General features: G+C 39.2%; 1 protein-coding gene across 13 annotated transcripts in view; it reads left to right on the top strand.

Annotated features, from left to right (window-relative positions):
• SYNE2 (spectrin repeat containing nuclear envelope protein 2) overlaps positions 1–15,130 on the top strand; it is a 244,648-nt gene that overhangs the window by 196,072 nt on the left and 33,446 nt on the right. For all 13 annotated transcript variants that reach the window (XM_083350942.1, XM_083350953.1, XM_083350943.1 and 10 more), the window contains 9 exons: positions 2,564–2,743; positions 3,151–3,273; positions 5,941–6,095; positions 8,265–8,412; positions 8,561–8,655; positions 10,195–10,429; positions 12,086–12,280; positions 13,309–13,434; positions 14,718–14,873. In XM_083350942.1, coding sequence (XP_083207068.1) covers positions 2,564–2,743; positions 3,151–3,273; positions 5,941–6,095; positions 8,265–8,412; positions 8,561–8,655; positions 10,195–10,429; positions 12,086–12,280; positions 13,309–13,434; positions 14,718–14,873 — 1,413 coding nt within the window. The remainder of the gene's footprint in view (positions 1–2,563; positions 2,744–3,150; positions 3,274–5,940; positions 6,096–8,264; positions 8,413–8,560; positions 8,656–10,194; positions 10,430–12,085; positions 12,281–13,308; positions 13,435–14,717; positions 14,874–15,130) is intronic.

Below are 15,130 nucleotides of genomic sequence, written 5' to 3' on the forward strand. Positions count from 1 at the left end.
ACAGCTGTGTTTTTATACCCAAAATGTCTTAGATCCAATCCTTGAGTCAGCTCATATTGGTTAATAATAATAATAATAATAATAATAATAATAATGATGATGATGATGATGATGATGATGATGATGATGTTGGAAGGGATCTTGGAGTCATCTAGTTCAACCCCCTGCTCAGGCAGGAAACCTTATACCATTTCAGACAAATGGCTGTCCAGTCTCTTCTTAAAAACTTCCAGTGTTGGAGCATTCACCACTTCTGAGGCAGGTTGTTCCACTGGTTAACTGTTTTAACTGTCAGGAAGTTTCTCCTTAGTTCTAGGTTGCTTCTCTCCTTGACTAGTTTCCATCCGTTGCTTCTTATCCTGCTTTCAGGTGCTTTAGAGAATAGCTTGACTCCCTCTTCTTTGTGGCAGCCCCTGAGATATTGGCATACTGCTATCATGTCACCCCCCCACCCTTCTCTTCGTTAAACTACACATACCCAATTCCAGCAACCGTTGCCTATGTTTTAGCCTCCAGTCCCCCAATCATCTTTGTTGCTCTTCTCTGTACTCTTTCTAGAGTCTCGACATCTTTTTTAAATCGTGGTGACCAAAACTGGATGCAGTATTCCAGGTGTGGCCTTACCAAAGCATTGTAAAGTGGTATTAGTACTTCATGTGATCTTGATTCTACCCCTCTGTTAATGCAGCCCAGCACTGTGTTGGCTTCTTTGGCAGCTGCAGCACACTGCTGGCTCATATTTAAGTGATTGTCCACTAGGACTCCAAGATCCAATCCTTGAGTCAACCAGTTGAATAATTTTGCCAGTTGAATAATTATTCCAGTTTCATCCTGACCCTTGAACTAAAAAAAAACAGTGTACATCAGTATTTGCAGGATCAGAGCCAGCCCAACTGCATTTTATATCAATTTAACAAATCTATATTGTAGAGGAAAATATTTCAGAATTTTCTTCAGTAATACTGTAAAAAGTAGTAACACAGCAGTAGAAATGCTTCTGCTGTGTTATAATAATATAGAAGCAGCTTTCTACAATATAATTCCATGACACTGGACAACAGTTAAAAAAAAGATAATTTTGTCAAACAAGAAGCAATTGGTAAAGCCATCTGGTGTTAATAGTCATCCCTCCACCCCACAACCTAACAAAAAATAGCAGTGGAGAGCTAAACAATTCTTCTTTTATAAAGAGTAATTCTAAAGAAGAACCCTAATGGATGGGGATGATTCTTTTTTCATTTTCTTTTCAGTTGTGAATGACTGTTAAGAATCTGTCGGACCACTTGTTGTGCTTTTAAGCCTAATCTTCTTTTTCCCTGTGCTAACAGTTTTAGCTGAGGTTGAGGATTTAGGGTAAAGTTCTCTGCATTTTTGCAAATGGTTAGAAAAGTGTATGTGGCTTTAATAAATTGCTCAGGAAGCCTAATGTGAAGAAATTAAAATGGACCCCTTTAGAGCAAGGAACTCATTTAGCCTGAAAAGCAGCAGTGACAAGGGAAAAAAGACTTAGGAAGCCAGGCAAGCATTAGTCCTATTGGCAAAATTTGTTCTTAATGGTAGTAAATTAGCATTTTCTACTTATTTGATGCCCATTAACTACAAAGCTGTGATTCTCATTCTCAAAGGCATGATTTTTAGGTAGCTGGTGTTAAATGGAAATGGTATTAAATTATACACCTTGGATGAGGTGCTCCTCAACTGCATTTCCCCCTCCCTTTCCATAAAATAGACCTACCAAGCTACAGTTTTCTTAATTTTCTTTGTATTGCTCATCATATAGTCAGAAAGTGAAAGGGAATTAAGCATCCCAACAATGTTCAGGATTAACGATCTGGGGCCTCATCATTCTGGCTAGTCTTTTAGATCAGAGGTGTCCCACCTTTCTCAGTTGGCAGACCAGAGGGAAAGGGAGGGGGAAGCATTTTACTTGCACGTGTGCGTACACACACAAATGGGGCCACGAGCATGTGTGATGCAAAAGAGGCGGTGCTAGTGCCTGCGTGACACGCACTAGCACTGCCCTGTTTTTGCCATGCGGGCGCTAACACTGCCCCATTGCTCTGTTTTCAAGGCATGGTGCCCTGTTTTCACCACACAGTGCCCCGTTTGCATAGTGGCAGTGCTAACGCAAATGGGGGTGAGTGCATACACACATGCACTCAATGGCCAGCCTGTTTTGTGGCCCAGTGGACAAGAGGCCACAGCCCAATAGCGGGCCATGGCCCACAGGTTTGGGACCCCTGTTCTAGGATTTATGTGAAGACCTTCTTACTAGCTTTCAGGAGATATAGTAGTTTTGTTCAACTTTACCCTCTACTACAACTAAGGTGCTTAAGACAGGAGAGCATGGCTCTTCAGTGCTTTGGTTGGTTTGCAAATGGTGGCTCTTACATTTTATAGTTTGAATGGTGTTTTAAGGTACTTCAGGTAAGTCTGTGAGCAATTTCATGAATTAGATAACTAATAATTGGCTCTTCCAGTGCCTCCTTGTTATCTGGCAGGTAGAATCTTAGTTCTGGAGTCTCGGATTGCTTCTCTTAAGGCATAATTCCTTTGTTTTTAGAGACTGCAACTTGGCCTTCAAGACATCAAAGAATATTATCTTCAGGCTTCTGAATCAAGCGATAGTTTAACTCAGTTGACTGAACCGGAGACACAGAACCTTCTTCAGGAAAAACCCCAGCCACTTCAAAGGATCTCCTATCTGGAAAAGATGCTACAGATGAAAGCAGATGTTTATCAAGTACTGTTAATTGCTTGATATAAGCATTTTCAGCAGAGAGTGGGAAGTTGTATAATTATCCTGAATGTTATATTTAGAAAATACTTTTCATTTATATATCTGGGTTCCCATGTTTTTTGGTATAATGGGCCACTCCTGGATTTTTGAGAATGTATTCTGTGCTGTCGCTGCTCATTTATATTTATATTTTTTCAAGAAGCCATCCTTTGGAAATAAATATGGGATTTATAGCAAGCTAGCTACTAATAATGAGGTTTTTTTTTAAAAAAAGATAAAAAGTCAAATGGCAGGTACAGCCACAGCCTATTATACTTAGTTATCTGCCATTTTTTCAGGAAAACTATATTTTGAAACTATATGTTAAATCGGATAGAATATCAGTATTTCATAATTCTTTCTTCCCTCAGTATGGTCTTTTACAACTGGAGAATTTTGGGGATTCCTTAGAAAAACTGGAAAACCATGTTAAAAATTCCACAGAAATACTGCACAATTCATGTGAAAACAATAAAAATTTGGAGCTACTCATGGTAAGCCTGTGTTTATAGTAGTATGCAAACAATTATGACAATTAAGGCAGTGACATGTTTTGAACTCTAACTCCCATTGACCCTAGGCAGTATGGTATAATCAGAAGTTGCAAAACCTTTCAAAGACACCAGTGTTCAAACAAAGTTTGTAAACATTGACCTTATTATCTCTTGATAATAATAAGTATTTTAGATAGTGAAATGTTCTTCCATAGCATCTGGGTGTGAGGTCCCTTATTTTATTAAGCAATCTTCTCTTTATAGTGAGGTAAACATCTTCTGTCACTTCAAGGGCTGTAACATGCTTTGTACAATATGTTGATGGCCACCCTGTAAAAATAGAGCCATTTGCGGAGGAAAAATTCAAGAGATATAAAAAAATTCAGGAGGTTTATTATTTAAAAACTCTAACCCTAAAAAACACATGGAAGAGGGCTAAGGGGGATGCAGGGCAAACTGCCTGCTTCCTCTGAGGTGCACCTTTTGCATTCTATATTATGGATTGGAATTCTAGCTGTTACATGAATGCTTTAAGATATCCATATGTACTCCAGTCTCAGATCAACATCTTGTTGTTGATAGTTGTGAAGTCGTGTCCGACCCATCGCGACCCCATGGACAACGTTCCTCCAGGCCTTCCTGTCCTCTACCATCTTCTGGAGTCCATTTAAGCTCACTCCTACTGCTTCAGTGACTCCATCCAGCCACCTCATTCTCTGTCCTCCCCTTCTTCTATTGCCCTCAATCTTTCCCAGCATTAGGCTCTTCTCCAGTGAGTCCTTCCTTCTCATTAGGTGGCCAAAGTATTTGAGTTTTAGCTTCAGGATCTGGCCTTCAAAAGAGCAGTCAGGGTTGATCTCCTCTAGGACTGACCGGTTTGATCGCCTTGCAGTCCAAGGGAGTCGCAGGAGTCTTCTCCAGCACCATAGTTCAAAGGCCTCAATTCTTTGGCGCTCAGCCTTTCTTATGGTCCAACTTTCACATCCATACATTGCAACTGGGAAAACCATGTCCTTGACTATACACACTTTTGTTGGCAGGGTGATGTCTCTGCTTTTTAGTATGCTGTCTAGATTTGCCATAGGTTTCCTCCTCAGGAGCAAGCATCTTTTAATTTCTTGGCTGTAGTCCCCATCTGCGGTGATCTTGGAGCCCAGGAAAATAAAACATTTTACAGAGGGGTGATGCACCTGACTCCTCTCTCCTATTCTCTTCTACATTGTTTTTGCCCCAGCCTGCTCCTAGTCTTCCCAGTACCTTCCCTTCTAACCAGCCCATCTTTCCTTCATCCAAATCTTCCCCGTCCCTTCCTTTTTTTGGTACACCGCCTCCAGTTTCCTTATCTTTTTCCCACTCCCAATTGCAATCATACCATTTGTATCTAAACATGTGTTTGTTTCCTTGCCCAGATTGGATTATGCAGGTTTCACTTTTTATCTGCACACGGAACATGCCAAACTAGGGGTCCCAGCCATAGTGTCAAGGTTCCAATAGACAAGACCAAAGAAGTCAGAACTCCGAGGCTTGAGATTTCCTCAAAGAACATGTTTATTGCTTACATAGTATCAGCACCAAGTCTGAACTTCCCTTCAAAGAGAGATAATACAAAGTTGAACTTCCCATCCCAATGCTATGCAATCAGCTATGTTCCCCAATAGAAGAGTTTGGCGGGCTTTCTAACCAAATGCTCATGCCCCCTCCCCATCTAACAGACAGAAATGACCTTGGTTCCCATGGGACAGTAAAATTTTTAGACTAGTAGAATTCCTCCATACCCTCTCCCATTCTTGGTACAACCTAGAATGAGTAAAATGGCTGCACCCAGGTTTGTTGTAGAGTTGACACATGGAATGGTTGAATGTGAAACATCTTTTGTATCTTTACCCAGAAGTCTTTCTGACTCATAAATTGCTACCTGACAGAGAACAGAATAATATCATGTAGCTATAGTTCCTTGTGAGACATGTTTTCCTATATTCTGTAACTCTGAAAGGGAGTTTACATAGAAGGGATTCTGTCTGGGACATGTAATTCAACAATTCCGATGTACAAAGCTCAATTGTGGCCAGTTGTGACGATATGATTAACCAAATTAGCATAATATAGGCCAATTTTTGACTACCATTCTGAACTATTCTGAAGGAAAGCAAGATATAAATGTCTAATAATTATAATATAAGCTCTACATTGTGTAGGAACGGCCAGATAGTAAATCTTGATGTTGAGCAAGAATTTTTGACTTTTGACATGAAAATAAGTTTTGGATTTCTTTATTTTGTGCAGAAATAGTGAATATTCTGTTGAAATATTCAAATTCCTGGGTTCAGAATTATTTAGTTCCAAATGTATGGCATTGCTCCAGGTGCTGTTTAATGAATTTCCAGTAAATAATGAAAGGTTATTAGTTCTAAAAAACTAAGGGGGGAAAAGGAGCTCTTGGGCTAAAAGGGAAAGGAAGTTCTGTGGTATTACAAACTAGTTTGAAAACGTGCCCCATTAATTGATAGTTATTATGCTAATTTCTATGGTATGCAACATTGTATAGAGAGACCTGGAGATTTTTGCTCCTCGTTATAAGTCAAAGAAGTGATTGGCTCTATTGGGTAATGTTTGCAAGAAATCAAACAAACATGATTTTCTAGTATTTAATTTATTTGTTCTTTTCAGAGCCAGTTATTGAGTCTCACATCTTTGTCTCCTGAAATGGAGAGACTGAATGAAGTCAGTTTTAGATTGCCACTCTGTGACTTCACTGTAAAGAGATTACAAAACCTTAATCGGCAGTGGACTCAGAAAACTGCTTTAGTTCTGGAGCAATGCAGGTAAAGAGGACTTTTTCTCATATTATGATGTAACTCCATCACAGTAGCTTAAGTCACTTTATTTGTAGCCTTTGGGCACCCAAAGTGAATAAAGTCTCGAAAGCTCTGTGACTAAACTGTATTGCATATGCGATGTTTTCTTTCACAGCTATTTTCTATAAGCAGCCTTATTCATCATTTAGTGTAGTAATCTTTCCATACAACACTCGTGGGATAGTTCCATGAGGTAGGATTTTTGGAATCTGCTTTTGAATATATGAACTGCAACCCAGTGAGTTGAAAGAAATTTTTAATAATATGCAAATGCTAGTGAGTACATAAGAGCAGGGCTTTTCAACCTTTTCACCCATTGTACCACTTTTAGGTTATGGCAACATCTGAGTACCATCAGTCGCCTAGCAAGGTGTCAAAAAAAAAGGATAAGTGATGAAGTACAGGTAGTCCTTGACTTACAATAGTTCACTTAGTGACTGTTCAAACTTACAATGGAACTGAAAAAGTGCCCCCCAAGCCACAGCCGAGCAAGACACCTGCCTGCCCGACCGGCGGCGCTCTTCCTCCTGTCCGAGGTTGAGGATTGGCAGCAGGTGTGGGGTGTGGGGTGTTTGGGTTTTATTCCCCCCCCATCTGCTGGGTGGTTGTAGCAGGTTTTGGTCACTTCACATGACCCTGGGACACTGTGATCATCATAAATATGAATCAGTTGCCAAGCATCTGAATGTAAATCACAAGACCCTGGAAATGCTGCAACATTCCAGCTGATCGGCGCTTCTTCTGGGTTCAGAAGCGCCAGGATCAGCACTGAGTTCCAGCTGGAGCCTGGTGCTGAACCTGGCGCTTCCACTGAATCCTGACAGCCCTGAAGAAGCGCTGATCCTGGCGCTTCCGCTGAGCCCTGACAGCCCTGCAGCTCCAGCTGTCTCTCAATCAGGCTTGTGCAGTGCTGCCACCAGTTCAGCTCATTCCCCTCCCCCGCTACCACTTTTCTAGGATGGTTGCGTACCACCTGCCAGGTGCCAATGTACCACAGGTGGTACCCATACCACTGATTGAAAAGCTCTGCATAAGAGAACATTGAAAATGAAGACATTCAAGTTATAAAAAGAGTTTATCAGAGAGTGGGATAATTTAATCTGAATCCAAAACTGGGTAACCAAATTCTTCTTCAGAGCTCCCATGCTAGAAGGTAGCAGACTAGGTGTTGTGGACCTTTTCCTTGCTGTGTGTCTCCCATCTTCATGTACTTAGAGAAGTACAATCTGTAAAAGTTACATAGATGTCATGATCAGCAACCATTGATAAGCCTCATGGTCCATGATATTAGCTCCTTTAAGCTCATCCAAGTCAGGTGTTTTCAGCTTGCCATGGATACTAATCTTTTGAATGACCCTTCTACCTTCCACCTTTGAACTTTTCACAGATTTTGTTTAATTTTAAAACATTAATGGGAAGCTGGCATGCTGCATGCAGAGAATTCTGTACAGGATCTGTAAGCCAAATAAATAAATGAATTTCTTAGCTCTCAGTCTTTGTTTATGAATGTATCTCTATGTACATCCCAAAACAAAGGTAAGGTGGAATTTGATCATACATATCCCTGGGAACTACAGAGTGTAGCAGAGAAAACCAGTTCACTAATTTGCCTTTTAATAAACTCATTTTTATGACTGGTCATATCCTTTATAGTCGCCATTTTGATTATGGACAGCTCTCCTCCTTCATAGTAGCTATTTCCTTAAAGTGTCCATAATATGCTATCAATGTTTTCACCCTCAAATATGTGGAATCTCTGATGTAAACTGTTGGCTAGTTCCACTGCCTAACTTCTAGCAGTTTCCGAGCTGTTCTTCCTCACTGGTTGCTTTAAGTTTCAAATTAGATTTACAGTCTTATTTCTCAGTCAGTTTTTCACTACGTTATGCCCTGTTAAATATGGTGGACTACAACTGATAATGGCTGGAAGTGAGAAGAATTATAATCTATGTCATTGGGAAAATGCCAAGTAAAGGAAGACTATGGTAAAGATTTGTCTACAGGATCATGGATAATAATGTTGATCTACAACAAGTACAACTCTTGAAACCTGTAAGATTTAAGTTAGTCATACTTAGTTTAACACCCAACTAAGTCTGATTTGATTTCATTTGATTTCTTTTGTTTTAATTGCAGTGAACTGCAGAAGCATCAATCAGATGACAAGAAATTTCTTCAGCAATGTCAGAATTGGGTGCAGTTTCTAGAGAAAATGAAAGAGAGCCTGAAAGAGAACATGCCGGGTACACTTGAAAAACTGCAAGAACACCAGAAAGAATATGAGGTGATGTTTTCAGATGTTTGGCCTTGATCCAAAGAATTGGGAGTTTGGTATTTTCAGTATCAGCTCTGCAGTCATATTCTTGCCACAGCTGATATTCTTTCAGTTCATTGAATTAAAACAATGATTAAATGTTATTCATTACTTACAGATATTACAAGCAGAGATTTCCATTAATCAGCAAATTTTCAGTTGTCTTGTGTCAAAAGCTTTGCACATGTTGGAATCAGGAGAAGCAGAAAACAGGTAAAATATATGACTTGATGGTGCACACCTTGGTTTTTATGGCTTTCAGTAGGAATGATGTGAACCCAAGCGCCAATCGTTTTTAGAAAAGTTAAAGCTGTCACTACAGATAGTTCTCAACTTATGACCAGTTGCTCAGCAATCACTCCAATTTTTATCATGGACTTCTCAGGCGCTACTTAGGACCTAGATTTGAACTTCCAATGCCCCCTCCCCTGTCCTCAGTCACATGATTGCACTTGGTAGCCAGCCCACATCTACAGCTGTTTACTGAGTCCTGCAGTCCTGTGACTGCAACTCACAACTTCTGTTGCCAGAACCAGCATTTATTTCCCTTTTCTGGCAGCGCCCATTGCTCAATGGATTCACTTATCAATCACATTTGCTTAATGATCCCAGGGATTCACTTAACAATCACCACAAAAAAGATCATAAATTGGGCACAGTCATATGATGATCCACTTAATGACTTATGAGTGTAATTCCAGGCTCAAATAGGAGGACTACCTGTATAAATGAATAGATATGGAACAATTGGCAAAGCCAAAGACAGAAATTCAGACATGATTTTAGGCTTAAGTGATATCCAGTGCATCTAATGCCCATAGTAGGACAGAGAACTGCAGAGCCCGTCCAGCATCCTCTGTTCATCAGTGTTGTTCTGCAATATTCTATATAACAACTTCTATTTTTTCAAGTCTGTAATTTCCTATGCCTGCTTACCTGGATGCTAGACCCACTGAATTTCAACATTTAGAATGAATGTCTCCACTTCTGTATATTCACATTAAACTTAATCAGTCTTTTCCAAAGCAGTTAACTTTAGATTGTCAGAGCTACAATGCCCAGAATTTCCAAATAGCTGACAGACCCTTTCTGATTTTTCTATAAATCAGTATAATTGTTACTAAGTTTTCAGCAGCTCTTCTTCCTTATAATGAGGTAGGAAAGTCAGCTTTTCTATGGGTCACCAATTTCATAAGTTACGGTGTACATATGGGAGCTGAAATCCAAAACATCTGGAGGACACTTAGCTGCCTGTGCCTGTTAAAAATAACACTGCAGTTCAGTTCAATTTATTTACAGTCCAAGACCAATAACTAAAAATACATCAAATTGTGTTTGTGTATGTGTGTAAAAAACACAAGCCTGAAACTATGTATTAGATAGCTTCTATAAGCCAGAGCTATTGATAAAATGTTTGCAACCTTCTTCTGAAAATTGGTTGGAAAGAAGGAGAATGGTTATCTCGTGGCTATAAAAGAACCAGATTTTCTAAGAATGGGTAGTGTAAGTTTAATTTGCTATAGTGTATAAGGGGGGCATTTTAGTAACACACTTTTACAGTTTCAACCTCCTTATCTGTGTATACACAACTGCAGTGTACAGCAACCTGGAGGGGATTCAGCACTCTTAGATGGCTGTATGCTATAGTGACATAGGGTACCTGCTAAATACCACGCTGGACCTAATGCCATATGTCTACAATGTGATGGTAGTACATGATACTGTATTAACATATCACTCTGGTTACTTTAGAACTGAGTTTATCTCCAGGATCACTCTGCTGAAGGAGCAGTGGCAGAGTGTAGTGCGGATGGCTCATCGGAAAAAGAGTGACATTGACAGCCTTGTAAAGCAGTGGCAAAAATTCACAACCTTACTGCAGGATCTCACAAAATTCCTCATGGACACAAACAGATACATAGCTGCTGTGAAGAGCCAGGACAAGTATCGCTTGGATCAAATTAGGAACCTGAATCACACATTCAAGGTTAGACCTCCCACTTGCTATCAGAGAATCAGAGAAATCAACAATAGACTGCATTAGCACATTTCTTGAAAAATTAAATAGGGTAAACCTAGTTAGATGTGTCCCACAGTTCAGATTTATTTATTTATTAAATGTATATGCTGCCCATCTGACTATTCGAGGCAACTCTCGGTGGCTTATAATGTAATAAAACAGAGATATAAAAACAATATAAAAGCATATTAAAATGACAACAGATTAAACACAGACTAAAAGACCATGGATTTGGAGTAGAGCAGGGGTAGTACCTTCTCTGTCACTGCATCAACCACCTACAGCCTACAGCTTCAGGACCACATGCCATCTGGCAGAACCAGGTTTTAAGGGTCTTCCTGAAGACCAAAATGGTGGGGGTAGATCTCACCTCCAGTGGCAAGATGTTCCAAAGCAAGAAGGCTGTGGCATGAAAGGACTCCTCTTCTGGACCCCACCAGCTGAAATTTCTTGGCTGATGGGACCCACAATAGCCTCCTTCTGCCAGAACAAGTGGAATGGGCCAATTCCATCATGGTGAGATGCTTCTTCAGGTAATCAGGACCAATGCCATAAAGGTGATGACCAACATCTTGAATTGGACCTGGAAGCAAACTGGCAGCCCATGCAGCTCCAGTAACAGTAGGGTACATGTGCCACCCTAGAGGCTTCCAGACCTTTCTGTGCTGCTGCATTCTGGACCAACTGCAGCTTCTGAATACTCTTCAAGAATAGCCCCATGTAGAGTGTGTTCTAATAATCCAAACAAGAGATGACCAGAGCATAAATCACTGCACACAGGGTCTCATGATCCAGAAATTGCATTTCATACTCATGTACCTCACTCATATTTCTTTCTGGTATAAATTGTAGGTTCAAATTAGATTAATAATAATTGTAACTTAATGTTGAATTATAATTATTTATAATTCCAAATGTTGATTTTTTTTACTGAACTGACCCTAGAAATTTTATTTTAATATTGTTGACTATAGAATGGGCTTGTGTATTGATACATTTTTAAAATATATTAATTATTTTTTGTGTTTTAAGCAGCTTCAGTACAATTTCAGTACAATTTAAAAAATGAAATTGGTGCTTTCCTGAAGTGTGCTAGTCATCACATATTATATGTTGAATCTTTCTTGTCCCCCAAATCATACATTTTTGGGGTAATACATCCTTAAACATGGGTGTAAAGACTTGGCTAAAGCAGTATAAGAGCCTTATATTAGCAGCTGTCATCTCAGCTTCTTTCTCCCTCCTGTGGAATTGTGATAATAATAGATTTCTGGGGGGATCAGTATGTCTTTCATTCAGGCATAATGCTAACCAGAGGTGGCTAAACATTTTTTTTTTGGCCAAGGACTGCATTTTAAAAATATTTTTAATTACTTTCAGTTCCCAGGACCATATCAGAAGTGGCATTAATGCTGTAAAATCTGTAGTAATATGAAAAGGCATATTTCTACTAAAATTATTCAAGTAATGCTTAAGGAGATTTTGTTTCCAGTAGTTCTGTAGATATTCTTTTGCATCTCTGTCTGTATCCTTTCAATACCCTAACTACTGATCTTTTAACTGTAACAATGATTTATATTTTATGTAATGATAACAATCTGAGTTTATTTGCTTTCTTGGTAGGATAAGGAAATACTTCAAAAGAGGTGGCAAACCAGATATTCTTTAGCCTTGGATACTGGGGAAAAGTTACTTGGCATGGTAGCCCCTGAAGCAAAAGCTGCCATGCAGCTGGAGATGAATAAGTTGCGAGATAATTGGGACGACACACAACTTCAGCTGGAGAAGATTACCAGGCAATTTCAGGGCACCATACAGGTATCTTGCATAAATCAGTTATCTTTATTCTATAATGAACCAATTGGGTCTAGAATTCATCTTTTTGTGTGAATTTGCCATTACTTACTGCAGTTCATATATCAATCCGATCCAGAAAATCTCGGGGCTTGTTTCTGTCTCTTGCTACCTAATTCTTGGATGTACTGCTGCTAGAGACTGAACTTATATTCTTTTGACTATATAGAAAATGCTTTAAAATGGAATTGCGTTCCATAGCTTCTTTTACATTGGCTGTTGCAGTTATTATTTGGGAAGTATTTTTTCTATAGGACAGAGATAAGGTGATAGATTTATTGGGGATTTAATTATTTTTTTAATTTAGATGTCAATTTTGTTCTATATAATTTTTGTCTAGGATCTTGTGGTCCTGTTTTAATTTAGAACTGCAGTACAGTAAATACTTAATTAGTGATTCTTTCAAAGATCATCTGTGATTGTAGAAAAATACTACTAGATTGGTAACTCTGAGCATTGTTATTGTGTCTAGCTAATGCTAGTCTGGTTGCTTAAATATTGTTTGTTTTTGAGGCAAAAAGAAGTTCTGCCTCCAAATTGCTCTTGTTGTTTCGCTTATTCTTGAGATCATAGAATTGGAAGGAACCATTGAAGCCAATGAGTTTGCCACCTGCTTTGTGTAGATATCCAAATAAAAGCATCCGGATATCTAGCATCTACTTGCATACATCCAATGAAAGGCAATTGCATACGTCTCTTAATAATTAGTTCTACCGTAAAATTCTCTTTCATTATTAAGATTTTTCTAACATAAATCTCAAAGAATAGCATATTTGCAAATCAATGCAAAATTTTGAGAAGCTTAGAATGCATACATTAGCTATATGCAGATAATAAGAGATAAAGAATCTTTGTGGATACTATTTTTCTTCCTCTGTGTTATAAGGAGAATCCAAAATGTATTGGAGGTTATCTGATAGCAGCAATACTTCTACCTATTAAACAATATTTGTTACTCATCGTGAACTCATTATTCTTCTTTGAAATTACAGACCTGGAAGAAATGTGAAAGGCAAGTGAAGGATCTAGGCCATGTTTTACTAGAGCTCAAAGGAAGCATAAGCAAACCTCTTCCTATAGAACATGATGCATTGCCAGCAACCATGGAACAAGTAAAGGTATGTTTACGAAAGCCAAGATCTGAAGCAGTTTGAGGAACATCAGTTTTAATATTTTTCACTGACAAATTCAAGATATACTGTACCTGCACAACAATTCTTGATGTTCTAAAACAGCGGCCCCAGCCTTTTGGGCACCAGGGACTAGTTCTGTGGAGAAAGGTATTTCCGTGGACCGGAGGGGTGTGGTTTTGTGCACTGCCTGCATGCCGCGGATGGGGCTTCGCTTTTTTGCACGGCCGGTTGATGACATGCTGCAGATCAGTGCAGGTCCACAGACTGGGGGTTGGGGACCCCTGTTTTAAAACAAATTCAAAGCTGAATTAGAATGCTGGATTAGTGCAAATGGAACAGTTCTGAAATTAATGGGGGAGTAACGGAGACATTCTCTCCAAATTGAGGAGAAGATAACAGTTCTTCAGTTCAGAAACAAGCTGTCGTACTGAACAAAGAAGGTGAGATTGTCTGCCTCTAGTGAGATTTCTGGTCCCTGAGTCTTAAAAAGCTTACCTGCTGTATTATTAATTGAAAAATGATCAATGTGACATAGCACTTTTTAAAAAATTGACAAGAAACCTTTAAAGTTGCTATTCAGTCAAATGGTTCATGTTGTTCATTTTGGTGTTAGTGAATTATATGAAATGAGACTTGGTCAGCAGCAGTGCAAAAGTAATTGTGCAACTATCTAGGTAGCTAGATTTGTTTGGAAATCAATCCCCTTGAATTTCAGCTGACCATTTCAAATTATTTTACCCTGGCTTTCTTTGACTTACTTTTAGTTGGGAATAAACACTATTAATCACAATGAATGTTTTTCCAGATAAACAAATAAACTCCCTCAATTTTTAAATGCTAGAAGAGTAACTTTGTTACACTTATTCAGCAAGAAAAAAAATCCTCACAGAAGTCATGTTGCACCTTAAGTAAAGCTTTATAACACTATACATTTTTAAGAGTTTGGGGAATTCAGGGGAACTTTCTGTGTGCTCAGTATTTGAAAATGACCCATTTCCTCTTCTCTCCAGCTGCCTTCCTTAATTTTAAACAGCATCCAATCAACCAAAAAAAAAGTCGACACACACACACACACACACACACACACAAGCAAATTGCTGTCCTCCTTTCCCTTCCCTCTTGTACAGACCAATCACAAGATTAACCAAAAGGTTTGTAGAAAAGCGAATGCAGAGGCAGGCATGCGTGCACACACGCTCACCCACCCCCCTCCCCCAGGAGCTAGCTCTGAATGGCCTGTTGTTTTCCCCTTGGTGTTTTCCATGCAGGTACTGGAGAAATCACTCACCAACTGGAGCCAAAATGCAAAAGAACTTGATGCCCAAACGGTTGAACTGACTCAATTTATCCTCACAGAAGATATGATGGTGCTGACAGAACAAATTGAACGTTTGCACAGCCAGTGGGAAGAGCTCTGCCTCAGAGTAAGTAGTTTATTTGGACACGCTGATGTTTGAGATCAGGCATTGCAAGGCAACGTGAAGAAGGCTCCTCAAGTTTTGTGTAAAAGGAACAGAAGATAAGCTTGAAGGATTTAAAGCCCTGTGGTTTTCTAAACAATACTGTAAGCAAATGTAGCTTTTTGGTGGCTGTAAAGGAAAAAAAAAACTCCTTTCGCCATTTGTGGCCACAGTGTTCCCAAGCTTTAAAAGTTTTGAGCAATAGGGCGCTTTAGAGAAAC

The sequence above is a fragment of the Vipera ursinii genome, assembly GCF_947247035.1.
Source record: "Vipera ursinii genome assembly, chromosome: 1".
NCBI lineage: Eukaryota > Metazoa > Chordata > Lepidosauria > Squamata > Viperidae > Vipera > Vipera ursinii.